Source organism: Drosophila virilis, chromosome 4 (genome assembly GCF_030788295.1).
Source record: "Drosophila virilis strain 15010-1051.87 chromosome 4, Dvir_AGI_RSII-ME, whole genome shotgun sequence".
Lineage (NCBI taxonomy): Eukaryota > Metazoa > Arthropoda > Insecta > Diptera > Drosophilidae > Drosophila > Drosophila virilis.
The window spans coordinates 1,771,725-1,794,921 of NC_091546.1; the positions used below are offsets into that span (position 1 = coordinate 1,771,725).

A 23,197-nucleotide genomic window follows, 5' to 3' on the forward strand; every position below is an offset into this window, starting at 1 on the left:
TTTTAATCGTGCCTCGGGCAAGGCCAGGTATTCTTCAAATATCCTAAATAGACATCAGTCAAAACTTCCCATCCCCATAACTCGATCAAATCTCATCCGATTTCCACGAGATTTGGCTTTTTATTCATGGTTTTCTCTGTAAAATAATCTGGCATTCAAATATTAATACCCATTTTTTGGTCGAAATTCATGTCCAAATCCTACCCCAAGATTCGTATAGAGACATGTGTCAGAACTTCCCATCCCCATAACTCGATCAAATCTCATCCGATTTCCACGAGATTTGGCTTTTTATTCATGGTTTTCTCTGTAAAATAATCTGGCATTCAAATATTAATACCCATTTTTTGGTCGAAATTCATGTCCAAATCCTACCCCAAGATTCGTATAGAGACATGTGTCAAAATTTCCCATCCCCATAACTCGGTGAAATCTCATCCGATTTCCACGAGGTTTGGCTTTTCATTCATGGTTTTCCCTCTAAAATAATCTGGCAATAAAATCTCAACCCCTATTTTTTGGTCGAAATTCATGTCCAAATCCTACCCCAAGATTCGTATATAGACAAGGTTCAAAATTTCCCATCCCCATAAATCGGTCAAATCTCATCCGATTTCCACGAGGTTTGGCTTTTCATTCATGGTTTTCCCTTTAAAATAATCTGGCATTATAATCTGAATACCTATTTTTTGGTCGAAATTCATGTCCAAAACTCACCCCAAAATTCGTATATGGACAAGGTTCAAAGTTTCCCATCCCCATAAATCGGTCAAATCTCATCCGATTTCCACGAGGGTTGCCTTTTTATTCATGGTTTTCCCTCTAAAATAATCTGGCATTAAAATCTGAACACCTATTTTTTGGTCGAAATTCATGTCCAAATCTTACCCCAAGATTCGTATATGGACAAGGTTCAAAGTTTCCCATCCCCATAACTCGGTCAAATCTCATACGATTTCCACGAGGTTTGCCTTTTTATTAATGGTTTTCCCTCTAAAATAATCTGGCATTAAAATCTCAACACCTATTTTTTGGTCGAAATTCATGTCCAAATCTTACCCCGAAATTCGTATATAGACAAGGTTCAAAATTTCCCATCCCCATAAATCGGTCAAATCTCAACCGATTTCCACGAGGTTTGGCTTTTCATTCATGGTTTTCCCTCTAAAATAATCTGGCATTAAAAACTGAACACCTATTTTTTGGTCGAAATTCATGTCCAAAGCTCACCCCAAAATTCGTATATGGACAAGGTTCAAAGTTTCCCATCCCCATAAATCGGTCAAATCTCATCCGATTTCCACGAGGGTTGCCTTTTTATTCATGGTTTTCCCTCTAAAATAATCTGGCATTAAAATCTGAACACCTATTTTTTGGTCGAAATTCATGTCCAAATCTTACCCCAAGATTCGTATATGGACAAGGTTCAAAGTTTCCCATCCCCATAACTCGGTCAAATCTCATACGATTTCCACGAGGTTTGCCTTTTAATTAATGGTTTTCCCTCTAAAATAATCTGGCATTAAAATCTCAACAACTATTTTTTGGCCGAAATTCATGTTCAAATCTTACCCCAAGATTCGTATAGAGACATGGGTCAAAACTTCCCATCCCCATAAATCGGTCAAATCTCATCCGATTTCCACGAGGTTTGACTTTTTATTAATGGTTTTCCCTCTAAAATAATCTGGCATTAAAATCTCAACAACTATTTTTTGGCCGAAATTCATGTTCAAATCTTACCCCAAGATTCGTATAGAGACATGGGTCAAAACTTCCCATCCCCATAAATCGGTCAAATCTCATCCGATTTCCACGAGGGTTGCCTTTTTATTAATGGTTTTCCCTCTTAAATAATCTGGCATTATAATCTGAATACCTATTTTTTGGTCGAAATTCATGTCCAAATCTCACCCCAAAATTCGTATATGGACAAGGTTCAAAGTTTCCCATCCCCATAAATCGGTCAAATCTCATCCGATTTCCACGAGGTTTGCATTTTTATTCATGGTTTTCCCTATAAAATAATCTGGCATTATAATCTGAATACCTATTTTTTGGTCGAAATTCATGTCCAAATCTTACCCCAAGATTCGTATATAGACATGGGTCAGAACTTCCCATCCCCATAACTCGGTCAAATCTCATCCGATTTCCACGAGGGTTGCCTTTTTATTCATGGTTTTCCCTCTAAAATAATCTGGCATTAAAATCTGAACACCTATTTTTTGGTCGAAATTCATGTCCAAATCCTACCCCAAGATTCGTATAGAGACATGGGTCAAAACTTCCCATCCCCATAAATCGGTCAAATCTCATCCGATTTCCACGAGGTTTAGCTTTTTATTCATGGTTTTCCCTATAGATTAATCTGGCATTAAAAACTGAACAACTATTTTTTGGTCGAAATTCATGTCCAAATCTTACCCCAAGATTCGTATAGAGACATGTGTCAGAACTTCCCATCCCCATAACTCGGTCAAATCTCATCCGATTTCCACGAGGGTTGCCTTTTTATTCATGGTTTTCCCTCTAAAATAATCTGGCATTAAAATCTGAACACCTATTTTTTGGTCGAAATTCATGTCCAAATCCTACCCCAAGATTCGTATAGAGACATGGGTCAAAACTTCCCATCCCCATAAATCGGTCAAATCTCATCCGATTTTCACGAGGTTTGGCTTTTCATTCATGGTTTTTCCTCTAAAATAATCTGGCATTAAAAACTGAACACCTATTTTCTGGTCGAAATTCATGTCCAAATCTTACCCAAATCTTACAAGATTCGTTAGAGACATGGGTTAAAATTTCCCATCCCCATAAATCGGTCAAATCTCATCCGATTTCCACGAGGTTTGGCTTTTCATTCATGGTTTCCCCTTAAGATTAATCTGGCGTTAAAATCTGAACACCTAATTTTGGGTCGAAATTCATAACAAATATGAATGAAACAATTGTCCGATCTTTAAAAATCATTTTAAATCCAAAACAAAATCTTGAGATATTAGTTTACAATAAAAACTCAAAAAAATACACTCAGATACAATTTCGGCTGGTTGTCATTGATGATTGACAGACTGTGGCGACGTTAGATATTTGAGAGAGAGAGGGAGAGAGTGAGACAGGGATAGCCTGCCAAGGAAGCAACCATTTTGGGCACATCTTATGGCGTCGGGCATTCAATTTATGAGCTAAAATAAATGAACGCGAATACATGCATAAATGTACTCCTGTTTTTTTTTTGTTTTATTATTTTATTTTTTGTTTTCCTTTTTGTTGGGATTCTTTTGTGGTCTACGTTTTATTTCAATCATGTGCTCGCCGTTCCGTCCAACTGTCCTCGTCGCCAATGCACGAAAATCTTCGCCTCCCCCCCCCATCACCTCCCGCTGGCCCACAATCGTTTAGTTAGATCGCAGCCAACTGACGTCTATCAATAATTTCCTTCTTTGCTTTCGTTTAATTTGGTTCTCTCGTTCTCCCGCTCTACCCCTCTCTCTCGCGCGCAGCCTGCTTTGTGTGTGTGTGTGTGTGTGCACGCGCTCTCTTTGTCTCTTTCGCATTTTGGTTGAATTTGACTTGCAAATATCAAAACAGCCGAAAGTCAAAGCCAATCATCAATCAATCAATCCGTGCGCCCCTCCCTCCATTCGTTCATAAATCAATAAAACGCCGTTTGGCGCCTGTCACAATTTTACAGCAACACGAAAGAGAGCGCACAGAAGAGAATTGCAACAACAACAACAACAAGCGAAAGCTTAAGAAACGACATCAGCGTAATCTGAGGTATTCCCTTTTTCGCACTTGGAAACACCTGTTCAGCAATTGTTATTTTCTTCTTCTTCTTCGTTAAGTTCAGCTGAGGTCGGCAGACAGTGGGGCAGGTTGTGCGTAAAATGATTAGAAACGCCCGCCTGGCAACAGAATGGAATCTTCTTGAAATGCGAAGCACATAAGCATAATAAATGTTGTTTATTCATCAGTCAGTACGAAAGAATTTTCGCCATTTGTTTCAATTTGATTTAAAAGATATTAAGAACAATCTAATAAAAAATAGCGAACATCATAATAATAATAAATATAATACTATCCAATCAACACAACAATATACCGCCGCTTCGGCTCCACTGTATGTCGAAAAGGGAAATTTTTCAAAATATCCCAAGTAAGGTACTAGCTGCTCTGCTTCTTCACTTCTTTTTGCGCTGTTTTCCCATTAACTGCATTAATCTGCGCAGGCAGACAGAGTTAACAGAGTTGCATTGGCGTCAGACATGCAACGCCCCCTCATTCACATAGCAGCGGCCCGTTAACTGGCGGCACAAACAAAAAACGACAGCAGCGAAAATGCGCAAAGATGCTAAAAATGTGCGCGTGAGAAACAAAAAAAAACACCTCAACAACAAAAATCATTAACATTTTTTTGCAGTGAAATTTGCCAAATTTTTAAAAAAAAATTTGCAAAAACCAAAATTTAACAGCACGAAGCAAGAGCGAGAGCGAGAGCATGAATAAACATTTTATTAAATCCATGCCGTGAGCACGAGAGTGGGCCGGCCTAGGCTCCCTCTCTCTCTCAGAGAGGCGCGCAAGCATGTGGGGAGCTTCTACAAAATAAAAAAAAATGCCACGCGCAGCAGAGTTTATTTTGAAGCAACAACAATAAGCATAACACTCTGCGCATTATAATAAAAGCAACAACAAACAGTCGCACATTGATAGGTGCTGGTTGATAGCAACAGCTACAGCAACAACAACAATACGCAACGTCGACGTCCGTATTAAAATCAACATCAATATTTGTGGCTATTTTTAGACACACATAAAACGAACGAACGCATGACCGTTTGACTGTGTGCGTGCACATACCGTATGTGTGTGTGCGAGAGAGTGGGAGAGCGCCGTCGAACTGGGCAAGTGAGCGGGCGGTGGGCTGCGGGTAAACGTTGTCATGCGCCGGCTCAACGATCGTTGCAGCTCCAACAACAACACAAGCTAACCACAAATGCAAAAAGCTCTCGCAAATGTGTGTGTGTGTGTAAGTGAACTTGCGCTTGTGTTGGTGCTTGGCGACGAGACGCCTTACAGACGACGCGACGTCAAAGGCGTGTGCTGTAATCAGCGCTGCCTATGCGAGCTTTGTTGTTGTTGTTGTTTTTGCTGTTGTTTTTGGCTATGCGCTGCTGCAGTGCAAGGCAAGAAGAAGCAGCATGGCATAGAGAAACGGCCAGAGCAGAGCATTTCATTGAGCCGCACTTTAAATACTCTAACAAGATAGTTTATAGGTAAATAAGGTAAATATGGCTAAATATTTAGAGCATAATTTTATTAATTCATTTAAGAATAATTTTTATATGAACATTTCTTAATAGGTACCTCGTTTTTTTTTTTTTTTAATTTTTTAAAGAGCATCTTAATTCGTTCATATTTAGTTTCGTTTATTATTATTTGTTTTTCTCTAATTACTTTTTGAGCCGTATTTGCTTTCGTTTAGAGCTTGTTATTGTAAAATATTGCATGCCCAGTGAATAGCTGAATATAAGTGTCTACATAGTCGGCGTCGACGTCATCAATTAGAAAGTTGTTTGCTTAGCTTAACACACACACACACGCACAGACACACACACACGCCCCTCTTCCACAGCCCCGCCCAGATTGTGGGACTGAAATTTGAGCCCCGTTTGGGTTTAGGCCATGCATCAAATTTCATTGAAGGTCAAACTGCGTTTTACATTTTGGCTTGCGTAAAAAAGCGAACGACGTATTTACAGTTTTTGCATTGGATTACCCACTGTTGGGAGGTGTATACTATATAGAGTATATGCGCGGCATATATATAATATAATGGCGTTTGCAAGTGCGCATAAGGCGCAGCTCATTTGGCGTCTTACACAACTACTTAAGGGCATTTCCGCGGGGGGTGCTGAAGTGTAATAGAGGCTTAGGGAAATAAACGTGGCAAGTGCACGTCGAAGACTTAATACTCTTACAGAGATACGGATAAGTGAGGAGAATTGTGAAGCTCGCTTTTGCAGAGACACTTTCCTTCTAAACGTGGCAAGTGTTTTTTTTACAGCTAGCCGCAGATTTAATACTCTTCCAGAGATGCGGATAATTTCCAAGCTTTCTTCCCATTGAACTATATCATATAGAGGTCTGTTCCGGCAGGTTCTGACATACATCTGCACTAAAAAAAAAACGAACCGTTGCAAGTTTTTCATGTTGTCTCTTCAATTTTTCCCCGCCTATTAACAAGATATTTAGAACTTTGTTCATATCAGCTTTTGATAAGGCTTTAATCACCTGAAAGGGTGCTCAGTCATGTTTGCGGCATGCGTTCCACTGTGCAAACACTTTCACACGCATCGTTTATTCTCGTTAAAAAACGCTGATGTAACTGTTCGTGACGTTTTCCAGCTCGTAGAAAGTCGTGATAATAACAGCAACATTATCAGATAATATAATTAAAAGCAAAAAAAAAAAAAAAAAAAAAATGCTGCTGATTGCAGAATATTTCGAGCGAACAAAAAGACTCAAGTGAAAGTTAATTTGTCAAATCTATATGCAGACATATACACACAAACACACACACACATGTATCTATATATATGTGCATATGTGTGTGTGTATATATAGATAATGGCACATATAAAGATTTTAGCTTCTTATCAAGCATCTGGCTCATCCATAAACTAATTTGCGAACGTGGCAAAGTCGAAAAATGTGCCTGAAATCAACGTTTATGCGGACAGCGATATTGTGATAAAAGTTCTATATATCTAAATATATATATATAAATATATCTTTGCTGATAAATGAAGATTTGCTTGGTATTATGCATAAGCTTTGTTATGATAATGACAAATTTGAACAGCAACAATGTTTATGCGAACTTTCTGTACGTGATAATAGATTTTACTTATAAGAAAGGCCTCTAACTAACTGACAAAATCTAGTTCTAAAAAGTATGAAAAAATAAATATTGAAAATTTATCTGAAATCAAAATGTTGCAAGACGTAAAGATATATTAATTTCATAACTCTGTTTATTTTCTTGATATGATGCAGATTTGCTCGAGGTTAAAATCTTTTTAGTGCAACATTTCTGGGTTAAGGGAATAAAGGAATAAAAACTTATCTATGAATATATATTTATATGATAGTTTACGATCATTTCTTCAATTTTAACGTGATAACAACAAAATCATATAAAGTCTGGACTTCAAGAAGGTTTGCTTAAACTTGGTTAAGTTTGAAGATTAAGAACGTATAATCTTGGTTAAGTTTAAATTTTGAAAGTCTTGCAATATCTTGAAAACGCAACTGCATAAACATCTGTTTTAGCTGAAATTTACAATTAAACGGCAATTGCCACATGTTTTTATTTTATATTTATTTTTGGTGACTTCCTCCACGTTTTGCTCTGACGTTAATTTGCTCAGCATTTAGCTGAACCCCCCGTCCCCCTCCCCCATCGCTCTATTGCCACAGCTGTTTTGTTGTGTGTGGTTCAAAACGAATATTTCTATGAAAATGCCTTTTTCTGATTTCAATTTGGTTCAAGCAAATAGATATATACACTATGCCAGATAATTTGGACAAACAAGTGGATCGTTGCGCCGCGATAAGAGAAATCCCCAAACAAGTCCGAATGATAAAGGCAAAAGAGCTTCCGTTCAAACAATTTTCAAGAGTCTTTTTTTTTTTGTCCATTTTCCTTCGCTTGTCTCAAGCACGAATGGAATTTTCGGGAGCAAACGCAATTCTTTGGTTTCAAGTAGGTCAAAGCTAGACCAAAAATCAAAACAAATGATTCGCATTTTGACAGCTCGGCGAAAACAGAAGAAGGAAGTCAAGGCGCCTTTTTGGCAGTTGAAATGTTTACGACCTTGCCTCAGATAATACCCTATATATATATATATATATATATATGCATATTCAGCTTTTGTCTGTCGATGAAACAAGTCACCAGCTTCCAAAACAGTCTTTCGATATATATTCTAAGAAATTGACAATAAATAATATTTATGTGTGCGAAATAGGTAAAACAAATATCATAAATCTTTAATATTCAAAGGAAATTTCTAATCTAGCCAAAATTATTTTCGTTTCGGCGACTTATTAGAGAATATTTTCATTTCATTTGATATAAATTACGAAAGTTGAGAATAGAATAAATACCCTATTTTAAATTGATATAAAAGCGTATATTAAAGTATAATTTACTTCGGTTTGAATTATTTTAGATGATATTTTTCGTTTATTCTAGACAAATTGTAGAGCACTGACTTTTACTGTCTGGGATTCGAACCAGCATCCTTTCTCCTCCTTTCTTTTCTTAATAACCTTGTGGAAGGTATTACAATTTTGTTGTGATAGGTGTAACGCATAAAATATATATATTTGTCGAATATTGAGTACTCTTATGAACAGCTTTGTTGTCTTTCAGCATATCTTAAGCAAATCTGGGAAATTGTTAGAGCCAAATCTTATCGAGAACGCATTTCTATATTATTTATCTCTAAACGAAGAATCAGTCGAGAAGAATAAGTGCTTGTCTTCTTTTGAATATTCTGTTTTCCAAGATATTGTCATCAAACTCTGCTTTTCCAAGCTTCACAATTCTCACAGATCCGCATAGGGAAAGGCATTAAGTCTTCGGCTCGCCATAGATATGCCTCCGAGGCAAGACTTTGACAATGTTCTAGTTCTTCTTATACACTACACTTTCTCGTTTAACATTAAGTTGTGTTGAAATTTCCAAAACGTATTCCTAATATGCGTCAGCTGATGATTATCAAATTGGAGTCGACTTTTGTTGGAAGCCGATGCTCGTGCCATTGGTAATGCGAGCGTAACGAAACGGACAGGTGTCAAGAATTTCGCCGGATTCCCTCTCCCAAACCCTCACCCATTCCCATTCCCATTCCCATTCTCGATTCTGGTTTTGTGTTTCTCTGTTTAAGGTAACCCCGCCCCGACGACAGCCAGATGTTGACAGAGCCAAATGACTTTGACATAGATATCCAAGACGACGACGACGACGCGTTGCGAATTGTGTTCGCATTGGATTTCACTTGATTTGAATGTTATATTATTATATATATAGCATATATTATATATATATCATTTGTCATTTTTCATATATATTTTCTTTCTAGTTCCCTTTCGCAGTCCGGAAATGCGGCATCTTTCTCCCAATTACGCGCAAAGTCGGTCAATGCCACGCGCCTAACCCCGAAACCCTGTCACCCTTCCCTCCGCCCGCCGCACTTGACATATGACTACCCTCTTTTTTATTTCTTTTTTTTTTTGTGCCTCGCCTTGAACACGCGTTACCCTTCCCCTCTGGCTGCCCTCCCCCTATTTGCTGAGGTAATCAATTTTCATGCCCCGGAGCTTAAAACTGGCCGCAATCGCAACCTTATCACATGACGCATGCGAAGTTCTGCCCTCTCCCTCTCTCTCTAGCTGTTGCTCTCTCCCTCCCCTCTCCTTCCCTATCTCTCTTTCTCTTGGCTGCCCGCTTCGTTTGGGTCGTTGACTTTGGGGCTGCTGCTCGGATCGCTGCGTTCCATTGCAGTAAATCTGTCGATGGCCCCCGGAACCTACGTAGTATATATATGTATATATATATATACATATATATCACTCATCCGAACGATCTTTCAATATACAATTACTCAAGTGTGTGCGTGTGCGTGCGTGTGGCATATATGAAATATGCATATGCAATGTGTTTGGCTTTGGCTTTACGTTTCATTTTTTTCTTTTTTTTGGATTTTTTTCAATAAATTAAAAATGCGGAAAAGGTTGCAAAAACTCATAAACGATATGTGCGAAGCGACAAGCAGAGAAAGAAGAAAGCAACAGAGTGATAGAAAGAGGTGGGCAGGGGGGGGGGGGGGGTCGAGAGGCGGGAGCTGTTTATTGAAGACGCGTGTTAGACATTCCGAAATATTAATTACGTATACGCAGCGTCTGGCCAGCGCGGCTATTGCGACAATTCCACAACTGTTTTTCGCATAAAACAAAATAACTTTTGTCTAATTTCGTATACCCTGTAGTTGACGAAAAGCGGGTATATTGTTTAGGTCATATGTATGTAACAGCCCTAAAGACTTTGATCTTTAAGTCCAAAAGAATATAGGAATTACAACTTGGCATATAAATATTTGTATACCAAATAAAAATCTAGTTTATTTCTAAGCATTAACAATTCATTTTCATTCATTTTGTCATAGCTCGAGGATTATAAGAGCTAGAGCTATAAAATTTGTTATGTAGAGTCTCGACAGATCCCCACAGAACGAGAATATATCTTTTTATAGATAACCTTGCCCAGTTCCGTTCGAAATCGCATTTTTATAACCAGAACCTGCATTTTTGGTGTATGCACACATCGGAATGTTCCTGAAGGTCCTAAGGTAACATTTTAGTTATACAAGAATAAATTCTCGAGCGACAGTTTAACTTGTTACAGGGTATGTCCGCGTCGTTGCTTCTCGCTCGTTGTTTGTTTTTTTTTCTTGTTTTGGTTTCGTTTGCTTTCTTCATATTAATCGGCAAATTATGTGTAGTTCTTTTATACACTGTCTGCGCTGTGTTTTATTCGCTAATTTAAATGACAGCTCAATGAGCTCAGCCACAAGGGCGATGACAACAGTCGCTCGCCTGTCGCTCGGATGACCATTGCCCAGCGGATGGATGATGAAATGTGCTTGGTCATATAAACACACACACACACACACACACACACACACACACACACACACACACATATATATATATATATATATATATATATGTATGTATATTCGTAATTATTTAAAGAGCAGGGTTGAGGCACACACACAGCAAGGGTGGCTTTCAATTAATCCACGAGTCGGGAATGGATTTTAAAATGCACTCAAGTTGCGGAAAATTCATCAACCTTATTGAAGAATCGCTTGGGAATTATTTAAAAGATAAACTAGCATCAAGAGAAAAATTATTTAGCTTGGAATTCCAAGTAGTTTTCCAGCAAATAGCCGAAACATCTCTGAACAGATTCTTTCATATTCAAATGAAGAACTAGTTCATTTCAAAAAATAATCAAGCTTAGTGAAGAATCGCTTGGGAATTATTTAAAAGATAAACTAGCAACCAGAGAGAAATAATTCAACTGGCAAACTCATTTAGTTCTCCAGCAAATAGCCGAAACATCTCTGAACAGATTCTTTCATATTCAAATGAAGAACTAGTTCAATTCAAAAAATAATCAAACCTAGTGAAGAATCGTTTGGAAATTGTTTAAAAGGTGAAACAATATCCAGAGAGAAATAATTCAGCTTGAAATTCCAAGTAGTTCTCCAGCAAATAGCTAAATCAATATAAATTTTATATATAGATTCTTTAATATTCACATGAACTCTTTAATAAATCTAGAACTCGCTCAATTTCTTTTATGCGTAACTTTATATTGCGCCCAGACAGTTAATTAAGTTGAATCGCGTTAAATGCGAGCCAGTTCCTTGGAAAAGTCACCTCTCTCTGGCCCCGCCCGCCCTTTAATATTTTCCTTCCACCCACACGCGGCTATCAATTTACCCATTTTGTTATCCAATTGTTCGCTTTAATAATGCAACCAGCTTCAACTGAATCTGGCGAGTGCTTAGCTATTATATAAAGTAAACATTCTCCCACAACAAGTGCCATTGAGAAAGACTTTCGTTTTCATTAGACAGTCAAAGAGGTGGTCGGTTAAAGGGTAGGGGCGGGGGGGGGGGAAGTGCTTGCCGTTCCAGGTTAAGATCTCGAGTCGCAACTGACCACAAGAAAAAGCCGTCACGCAGTCAGTGTCCACTTGGCTGGACCGACTGCACTTGCTGCCACACGACTTGCTCAGCTCTCGACCTCTTCACCCTGCCCATTCCGCCTTGCCCCCTCATCGCCTCTCATCTTTGCACTTGCAACAACTTGTGCGCCCTTGCCACATTGCATCAATCAGAGTCGGCAGCACTTGGACAAATTGTCTGTCCGTCCGCATTGGAGGAGGCAAACTTTTCGAGCCAGCAGAAAAGCAGGAAAAAATATGTAAAATACATAACAGCCAAGTTTATCAAGTGCACACCATTTGCATACCCTGTATAAATAGAATATGAGTGGAGCATATGTGGACTTGGGAGAGCGTTTGCTGCAGTCAAAGGGAAATGTATTTAAAGTCTAGGAAGAAACATGCTTCACATGATCTTGGAGCTAGAGCTCTGAAATCGGGTATATCCAGGCATGTACTGAATCTTTCGGTTAATATTCCGATTACATTTAGGAAGAATATCAAATATGCCCTTCAAAACTATCTGATATTAATCAATGTTAAATAAAACGATTTAGAGAACTGGAGCTCTCTAAAGATGATCTCTTAAGAATAAAATCTTTATATCTAGATGCTCAAACTCAAACTACCTTTCTCTTGCTTGGATTGAAAATCTGTTTACAGGGTATCTGGCAGTCGACTCTAGAGAACCCTTTAAATTGTTTCCTCGCACTTTGCAGCTGTTGTTGAACAAGGCAAAAGCTGTTGCTAAGCCGGACAGAGGAGCTGAGACAGCGAGAGAGTGAGTGAGTGAGTGAGTGAGAGAGAGAGAGAGAGAGGGGGGCAGACAGACAACTTGCCGCATTACTCATACGCCGCGTGGTCGGGTAGGGCGTCTGCTTTTGCTGCTGTCTTTGGCTGCGGTTATTTTTAATACCCAGCCACATAATTCAAAGTAATTTGCCAGCCGCTTTGCATTTACATTTTCCAGCTGCATTTGCGGCTTTGACGTGCCACTCGAGCCACGACTCACGACTGCCTGCCACATATCGTAGATATATATATATATATATATATATATATACACAGATATATGTATATATAATCTGCCTATAATCTGGAGGCCTTGACTTTGTCTCTCTGCATAATAAACTTGGCATTTGCTCAAAACTGCTTTTCCCATTTGCAGTTGATCAATCAATTTATCAGACACTAACACAACAGCAATGAGTCATCACACACACACACACACACACACGCACAACAAATTAGTCATCGCTTAACTGTTTGGCCAGCCAGGCTCATGACACAACTGTCGCCAACAACAACAACAACAGCAGCAGCAAAAACAACAACAATAAACTAAAACCATGAGCAGAAATTTTAAATTACTTTCGCAACGTTTGTGCATATTAAATACCCTATAAAAAAGCTATACAACATTCCTCTTCGTTAATTAAATCAGCATAAAAATGTTAAGTCATATATTTAGCTCATTTAGAAATCAAGTTTTTGGAACCAGTTCCATTATGCTCATATCTAGAGTTCACAAAACAAATTTGGAACGAATTTAATATAAAAGTGATTTTTATTCATTTTCGAGCTGGTTCAAAAACTGCTTCACAACTTTTAAGCCCATATGGAACTAGTTCATATTCAGCTCTGAACTAGTTTAAATATCTCAATATTCAATCAGCCTTCTTTAAGCCAATTCATGAAGCTTCGTTTGCATAAAGTATAAACTAGTTATTTTTATTAATCAATGAACCAATTCAGAGAACCTTATGAATAACTCCTTTTGAGCTAGTTCTTTGATAAAGAAGACTACCTCTGCTTTTGACCTAATTCACGTTATTTTAATTGATGAACCAATTTAGTGTACTTCGCGTTTTAAGCAAATATAATTACAAACATGAACCTGCTTTTAAATGACTATTGAGCTAGTTTATTTCGGAACTAGTTCGCAACAGGCATGCATAAGTATACGTAAGTTCAGCTTTCGAGTGCAGAGCTCTCGCGCGGACAATTGAGCAAAATTTGTGCGCTTAATTGGAGCGACCTTTTGTGTCACGCCCCTGTTCGTTGTTGTGTGGAACGGGTGGACCACACCTCCCCACCCCTGCCCCCCTCCCCCTGGCTAGCTAGTCCGCCCACACACGAACATTTCTCAGCTAATTTCATTGATGAATTTTTATTAAATAAATTATTATAATGAGGCATGCGCCTCTGGTTGCCCCCTTTGGGCATGTTGCAAGTCAACGAACGCACCAAGAGAATGCCAAGAAGAGGAAAGAAAAGAAAGAGAAGAAGAATAAGTAACAAACACACACACACACACACACACACTAACACACACTCACACACAAGAAAGCGCAAAAATTTGGCACACAATTGGTGCGGGGCAAAACATGAAATGGGGACACCAAAAAATGTGGCGCGTGTTCGCACTTTGCTGGAGAGCTGCCCCTCCCCCGCCCCCTTGGCCAACCAACCCTCCAGCCGCACCCAGAATTAAGCAAATCTGAATAGTTTTGGGAAGGAGGAAGGGAGGGCTCACTTAGTCTATATAAGAAATTATTTATCAACGACAAAACCGAAACTTGTTCAAACAATTTTGTCCAAAAATAGTCCGAAAAAAAAAAAGAACCAAAAAGAAAATTAGATATGTCCACAAATCTGAGCTCTAGCCGGGGGCACTATTAATAGTTCGGGCCCAGCCTAATTGATTATAAAGAACAAAAAAGAAAAGTAAAGTGTTTGCGGCCCAAGCAAATGTTTGGCCAGCTCAAATAGTCGCCGATAAGGCGGAACCTACGAGCGGTATCAGCTGAGTTGGCCTTAGACAAAACAAAGCTCGAGCTCGAGAGCTACAAAATTGTGAATGAAGGCAATTTTGTGAATGGACGGAAAGTTGTTGAATGAACTAGAAGATGCCTTTGTTGTTGTTGTTGTCGATAATCAACAACTATAATCTTATATATGTGGAATACACGTTTGTAATAGAAACTAAGTCGTAATTATATTAAATATATATATATTTTGATCTTCTGTTTGACGAGTTGCATTATTTTTGTATTTCTAAGTGAATTTTATTACTAACTTTTGTTCAATATAATTATCGATTAATTATCGATTACCTGAGCTATATATCTAAATTGAAATTTGTTTATATTTCGATATATCGATATACCTATCGATGGAAATATTTCGATATTTTCAGTAGTTCGATATAATTATCGATTATTTATCGATTAGCCTACTCAATGTGCTATATATTTTAATGCACTTTGATTTATATTTCTGCATATTCATTGAAATTTTATGCACTTTTTGTCTTGCAAGCAAATTTTATCTATTCTTCTAAAATAAATAAAGAAAAAGCCCTATCGACATATTTCCCTTACGATACTTTAAGTTATTTAAGATTTATCTCTAATCAAATTAATATACATTTTATATTTTCGATATATATCTTAATATGAAAAATCTATTGATTCATCTATCGAACTCTTCAAGAACAGATGCTTTCATCATTTTGTAATGAATAACCAAAATTTCTTGATTAATTCCCATTCATGAAGTCTTAATCTTTTATCTTATCAAAAACTGAGTTTCTTATGAATTCGCATGCTGCTTAAGTTATCTTTTGCCCATGTTACGCATCTCATGAGTCATGTTGAATTTTGGTTACAAATCGATCTATCATGCAGTTTATTTAAAGCACATGATTTCACTTGAGGGAAGCGAAAATTGATGCATTTCTTTTCCGTAGTCAGAGATTGTAAATGAAATGTGTTTCGGAAGGAAAATCAATTTAAACTCAATTAAATGACTGTGGTGTAAAAAAGTTCGAATTAAGCTAAAACATCTTTGAAAGAAGAATCGGAAGGGCAAATTTTGGAATGGTATTTACATTTTCTTATAAAAAGTGTTTGCTCTCTTTTCAATCTCTCTTTCTGATACTCATCAGAATTGTCTAGAGAAATTATTCAATGCACACAAAAACTTTAGAAGACAAGTTAAAACTATTCTCAACTCCAATTTCTGGATTGAGAAACTCTGAACTCTACTTGAGCCTCAAATTAATCCCATCTTTAAAAAATACTTTAATATCGAATATATATATAAAATCTTGTTATTTGGACTCACCTTTCAGTCTCCGATTCTGCATTTGGTTGCTGCTGTAGCTGTTGTATTTGTTGCTGTGTTGTTGTCGATGATGTTGCTGCTGCTGCTCCTGCGGTTGTTGTTGCTCCTGCTGCTGCTGCTGCTGTGGCAGCAACAGTTGCTGCTGCTGCTGCTGCTGCTGCTGCCGATGTCGATTGTTGCTGTTCATCGCTCAAGCCGAGCGATGTTGTCGTTGCTTCCGCTGCTGTTGCTGTTGCAGCTGTAGCTGCTGTTGTTGCTGTTGTTGTTGTTATTGCTGTTGCAGTTGCATTCGTTAAGTTCACATTGTTGTTGTTGTTATTGGCACTAACACTCGCGATATTTGTTGGCGGTAATTGTTGCTGTTGAGTCTGTGTTGCAGCTGCTGCGGCTGCTTGTTGCTGCTGCTGCTGTTCGTCCAGCACGCCAGCGACGACCAATTGCTGCACATCGGCAATTGTTGCTGGCGCGCTTTGCAGCTGCAGCGCGGGCATTGCTGCTGCTGCTGCTGCGGCGGCGGCAACAGTTGGCGGCTCGTAGCTGTTCATGTGCGACAGCAATGGCAAAGTTTGCCCCTGAGTCTGACCAACAGCAGCTGCTGCTGCTGCTGCTGCTGTGACAACTGCTGTTGCTGCTGCTGTGCCAGCAACTGTTGCTGCTGTGCTAGTGGAAGTGTTTGAAGTCTGTGTTGCTGCTGCTGCTGCAGCTGCGGCTGGAAATGCTGCAGTTGCCGGCGCAATGCCATCGATTTGCGATGTTGCCTCCAGCTGGAAGTTGGTCGTCGGCGGCGCCGGCTGCTGCCCGGCAGCAACAGCTGCAAATGTCGGCGCCGATTGTGGCGTTTGGGCGGCCGGCGACAAGGGTTGATCCACATAGCTGCTGCTGCTCAGCTGCGGCTCGCTGACAGCAACTGTTGCTGTCGTGCTGTTGTTGTTGTTGTTGTTATTATTGTTGCTGCTGTTGCTGTAGCCAGCGCTGGTGGCAACATCCATTGCTGCCGCAGCGGCGGCTGCCTGCTCCTGCTGCTTCAGCTGCTGCAGCGACTGTTGCAGCTGCTGCGCCGCGGCCGTGGCATAGTCCATGGGCAGCGTCTGCCCATGGGGCATGCCCTCCGCATTGGCATTGGGCGTGCCCGCGTTGGCATTGACGCTGTCATAAAGTTGTTGCTGCTGCTGCTGCTGCTGCTGCTGTTGTTGCTGTGCATCGCTGTTGGCCGCGTTCACAAATTGTTGCATGCCGTGCACCACGGTCGCGGGGGCGGTCATAACGCCGCTGGGCGTGGCCGTTAGTTGGCCAGCTGCAGTTGCTGCTGCTGCTGCTGCTGCTGCGGCGACGCCCGCCTGCAACTGTTGCTGCTGCGACGGCTGCGTTTGCTGCTGATCGGCAAAATTCCAATTGGCATCGGCCGAAGCGGCCTCCAGATGATTCTCGTGCAGCATGCTCGGCGGCAGGATCATGCTCTGCGTTGTCTTTGGCGGCGCCGTGGAATCGCATCCCTCGCCCATATTGTTGCCGCCGCCGCCAGCAACAGTTGCCGCCTCGGAGTTACCAGTCTTTTCATTATTGTTGGCAGCACCGACACTGGAGTGATCCAGATAGTCCATGCACATCCAGCGTCCGCGTTTGAACGGCTCCGTCGACTCAATTTTGACCACCTTGAAGCGTTCGCTGCGATGCTGCGTCTCCTTCATGTCGTCCTTTTTCTTGGTGCCGCCAGGCGTCACAGCCGCACTCACCACATTTATAATATTGTCGGAGACATTCACCTGCACGTTCTGTATGGTCTGGCCGAGAGAGGGCGAGCCGATGGGATCCACCACAACGAGACCGTACTGTGAACTGGTGGGTATGACGGGCGCGGTGGTGCTCAGCGCATTGTTGGCAAAGAACACCTCCTCCTTGGAGAACGTGTCCTCCGACATGGACGGCGTTTCGTTCTCCAGATCCGTAATCCGACTATTGTCATCCGTATGAGATTCGTCCAGATCATCGGCGGACTCATCGCCCGTATCGCCTGCCGCATTCAGCTTAGCATGGCCCACCGTCACGGAGGTGATTTGAAATGAGGAAGTCGTCTTTGGTTTGCGATTGTTGCCTCCACCGCCGCCGCCGCCGCCAGCAGAGGCAGCAGCAGCACCTGCTGCGGCGGCAATTGTTGCTGTCGTTGCCGACGGATGCCCCTGGCTATGGCTCGTGTGGTGCTGATGATGATGATGCTGATGATGATGATGATGCCCATGATGTTGCTGCTGCTGCTGCTGCTGCTGCTGTTGCTGCCATTGCTGCTGCTGCTGCAGGCCCAGGCCGCGCCCATTGTTGTTGGGCGAGCTGGCCTTGCCGCTGCCGGCATCGCTGCTGCTGCTGCTGTTGGTGTTGGTGTTGGTTGCTGGCGTGGCAGTGTGATTGGTGCTGCTCGATTTGGGCGCAAGCGAGGCGCTCGAGGCCGTTGCCAGGCTGCTGTTGCTGCTGGCGCGCGAGACTGTGGCGCTGGCATCGGCAACAACAGTTGCTGCTGCCGCAGCGCCGCGATTCAGCGCATTCAGGCGCAAGCTCTCGCTGGTGGTGCGCTGTATATTGTTGCTGCTGCTGTTGTTGCTGCTGCTGTTCTGCTGATGATGATGCTGCTGGTGAGTGGCGACATGATGATGATGATGATGATGCTGCCCGCTGCCGCCGAGCGAATTGACCTTGGTCAGCGGCGGCTTCTTGATGCTGGTGGTGCCACCCACCACGCTGACGCCGCGCGCCGGCGTCTGTATGGAATTGCGGCGAGCGGGCGCATTGCCAGCGCCAGCTGAACCGCCCGTGGGCTTGAACTTGGCATTCAGATGACGATCAAACATGTTGTTGCTGCCGGCGCGTTGCTGCTGCTGCTGCTGCTGCTGATGTTGTTGCTGTTGTGTGTTGCTGGACTGTTGCCGGCGTGTTGCTGCTGTTGCCGTTGTGTTGTTGCCGGCTGCTGCTGCTGCGGCAGCTGTTGCTGTTGTGTTGGCAACAATTGTGTGCGTTTCCTGTGAACTTTCGGGCGAGGAGGCGGCCGAGTTGCTGCCGCTGGCCTGACCGCTATTAGCAATTGTTGCTGCCGCTGTGCTGACTTGTTGCTGCTGTTGCTGTTGCTGTTGCTGGTGTTGATGATGATGTTGCTGCTGTTGCTGACCGGAATCTTCGTTGGCAGCGCTTTGATTCTCGGCCATAATCGAATTGGATTTCAGCGTGCGTAAAGTTTTCAGCAAATAATCCAGTTTTGCTGACAATACTTTTGGATTATTTGACAAATGAAAAAAAAAGTTCTAGTATTTATTTGGTATTTTTTTAAGGAGCGAGGGGTTCAAGTTTCTTGTTCGTGGTCTTTGCTTATTTAAGTCTCTGCTGCAACTAGTTGCCGTTGAACCGTTTATGTTGCTGCTGCTGTTGCTGCTGTTGCTTGGCGGCAATTGTTGCTGCTGCCGTGCTGGCAAACGATTTGCCCACTTCGAAGATGAAACTAGCGGCTGCCAAACGACGACGACGATACATAGCGACCGTTGCGTTACAGGTGCAACCAACTGACTGACGAATTGCGACGACGACGACGACGACGACAACCGAAAACAGAGAGACGCGTTCGCGAAACTAAACAGTTGTTGTTGTTGTTGCTGCGATTGTTGCTGTTGCTGTTGTTGCTGTTGTTGATTTTGTTATGCTAAGTAATAAATTTAAATTTATTTGTTGCTGCTGCTGCTGCTGCTGCTGGTCGCAGCTATAATTTGCTTTTGCGCGTTTTATTAGCAACAACAACGCGCGCAATAACTACATAAGCCGCCCGCGCGGACAGCAGCGCCATCTAGCGCTTGACTTTGGTTAGCGGGCGTTTCAATTCTCTCTCACACACACACATGCACATACACACACACGCACGCACACACACACAGCACAGCACAGCTGTTGTTGTTAATTTTATAATTCACTTAAATTTATTTTTTACGCTTTTTTTTATATAATTTACTTTTAACTACGTTTTTTTTTTTTTTTTGTTGTATTTTTATATATTTACTTTAACTAAGAATTTTAATTTGACTTTTGCTTGAAATTAAAAACTTTGTTGTTGTTGCACTTTTCACACAAAATATTTCCATTTGTTTTGTTTACATTTTCATGTTGTTTATCGCGGAATTATTAAACAATTTCTTTGTGCCCCGTTTACTAGCAATGCAGTAAGCTGTAGAAATTTAATTCCTGCGGAAGAGACAGAGAAGGGAAGAGAGAGGCGGGGGAGAAAAAAAAATAAGTAAATATTAATATTGAATTAGTTTTGTTTATCAATTGAGTTAGACGCGAATTTAATACACCTCAAGCGTTAACATCACAAGCGAATTTAATACACAATTCGTTTTATTCGTTTACATAATTAATTGCCAGGCACGCGTTGGGCGCCATTTGTTTAAAAGAAATGACATACACGTATTTAAAGGAAATGCGCCAGGAAGTGCACAGGTTGATACAATTTGTGATTTTAATATAAATAATACAAGTCAAATGGAAAAAAACGTTTATAAAACTTTTTATAGTTTTTTTCCCAAGTCATCTAGACATAACATTATGATCTAATGTCCGCTTGTAACTGTTCCGAGAACTTTTAACCCTGAAGAAATAGTTTTTTATCCGTTTTCTGCATTAGCAATATCTGATGAAATAACAGCTGGATTTGAAATACAGTTCGTTCTAAAATCTATTTCACGTTCTTTGTTGAACTTTTGAAGAACTTTTAACCCCAAGTACAAACCTCAAGTAATGTTCTTTATTATAAAAACCCGATGAAATAACAAACTGCAGAAATAAAATTGAAGAACAATAAGATCTAATGTTCGTATAGAGCTCTTTAAGAACCTAGCTCAAAGTATTATATTTCGTTGCTCTTTAAAGAAAAGAAACTGTTAAAGAATACCAGAAATATACGATCTAATTGTTATAAAATATATAAATGCTTTCATATGTTTTTGCAAATTTATTAAGCTAGCCAAAAATAGAGAGAATTTAATTAGGATGAATATAAAATTTGTGGCAATGCGTCTGGCAATGCGTCTCCATAAAATTTCAGGGTCAACATGAAGAAACTTGATGCAAGGTTAAGCAAAAGTATTCGAAAAGTAGACGAGTTACTTAAGATATATGAAATATACTTTTGCATGGAATATCTGAAAATAATATTATGCGTTTAAGCTCGAGACGTATATCATATTAAATTCTTGAGCTTAATTTCATGTTATTGTACTTTATTTATCATATATCTTGGTTAGGATATATGGAATACATGTTTGTATAATCTCGAATAATGTTGTTCCTTTAAGTTCTTATAAATCATTAAATATTTCTTGTTCTTGTACCTTCTATGCCTATCCATTAGGTCTATTAAATTTTGGGCTTGATTTCATGTTATTGTACTTTCCCTTATCAAGCTATCTATATTAAGATGTTTAGAATACGTTCTTATATAATCTGGAATAGTGTTCTTTTTGGCCATTGTACTTTCTATATCATTCTTTCTACGATATAAATTTTTGGGCTTGATGTCATGTTATTGTACTTTCTTTATCAATCTATTTATCATATAGCTAGATTTTATCTTTGTATTATCTGGAATAATCTTGTTTTTGTAGCCCAATCATATTAGTTATCAAGATATTGTACTTTTTCTATTTATCATATTATATCTTGAGCTTGATTTCATGTTATTGTACTTTCTTTATCAATCAATTTATTTATTTATCATATTAAATCTTGAGCTTGATTGTACTTTCTTTATGAATCTATTTATCATATTAAATCTTGGTCTTTAGCCTGATTCCAGCTGTAGCTTTAGCTGCCTCTAGCTGTATCTATTAAGATTTCTTAACTGCGTAGTTCCACTGTGGCTTAAGTATTTCATTGATCATCATTAGCTAGCGGATGATGACGATGATGATGATGAAGAAGATTTTGAGTTTTTCTTTATTTTTATTTATATTTTTTATTGATTTCATTATTTCCGTTTTACGTCGCAGTTTTGTTGAATTAGTTAAGTGGCACATTAGACGGGTTTCCTTTGGCGTATTTTTCGCTTACATTTTTGTTGGCCAAGTTGTTGTTGCTTTCTTTGTGCCACAGTTTTAATATTTTAAATATTTGCTTTTTTTTCGGCATTTTTATCTTTCAAATTTTGGTTTTGTTTTCCATTATTTAATTGATTTTGTTTACGGAAATAAACGCGCAATTGACGATGCCAAAATCAACATTAAAAGCCAGTGAAAATTGCCTTAAACTTGCATAGTCGACGTGAACATACCCTAGTTTTAATTATAAAAAAATTGTGCTCGATATTTCTCAGTTTCTGATTAAATAATTATTTATATGAGATTCTTTTCAATCTTTCCAATTCTACACTTATTATTATTTAATATTTAAAAGTTGAGGCAAGAAAGAATATTCTAATAGGCAATGCCTCGGCCCTTATAGTCCGATCTTTGTGAAATATTTGAGGCATAAAGCTGCAAAAGTACCTGATAATGAGTTCTGTTCACTTTTAGGGAGAAGTATCAAAAAAGGTAATAATTTTTCATGTTTATGTTCTATATGAGGTGCCACATACCAAGTTTTGTGCATCTAGCTCCTATAATTCTCGAGTTATGCATAAGAAATTCAGCCAGAAAATAGATTTGTTTTTCAATATTATCAGATAAGCAGCTACGAAATAAAGCCCATTGTGCGCGTATATATGATATATATTTCAAATATTGTCTTTAGCTTTTATATTTTTCGGGATGCGTTTAACCAGACAGACACGGACCTGACTAGATCGTCTCAGCTCTTCGCCCTGATTAAGAATATGTATACTTTCTGGTTTCCTGCTGCCTGTTGCATGCCTATACAAAAAAACCATCATACCCTTTTCACACGTTACCGTGGATTCATGGTAAAAATTTGCAAAAAAGAACACAAAATAAATGCGTAAATGAACGGATGCGTGTATTTGTGTTTGTTAATAGCCGTAAGCTCTGGCGATCATTCATAAATTTCGTGTACTGTTTAACTGTCATAAGCGGGTGTGCGTGTGTATGTGTGTGTGAGTGTGTGCGGGCGCGTGTGTTTGACGTTTTGAACTTTTGCGTGTGCCCCCAGCCCGAAGGCAAAGTCAAGACCTTGGGGCCAACCATTATTTGACGTGAAACAAACGACACACAAAACTTTTTAATACCCAGCAAAACAAAAACAATGAAGCTAAGTTGGAAAAAAATAAATAAT

At 39.8% G+C, this 23,197-nt stretch overlaps 1 protein-coding gene across 11 annotated transcripts in view; it reads right to left on the reverse strand.

Annotated features, from left to right (window-relative positions):
• The window catches only part of bun (TSC22 domain family member bunched), a 156,817-nt gene that overhangs the window by 127,915 nt on the left and 5,705 nt on the right, over positions 1-23,197 (reverse strand). For all 11 annotated transcript variants that reach the window (XM_015168924.3, XM_032438837.2, XM_070208770.1 and 8 more), the window contains exon 2: positions 15,944-20,155. In XM_015168924.3, the coding sequence (XP_015024410.2) occupies positions 15,944-19,134 (3,191 nt within the window). In that variant the 5' untranslated portion in view covers positions 19,135-20,155. The remainder of the gene's footprint in view (positions 1-15,943; positions 20,156-23,197) is intronic.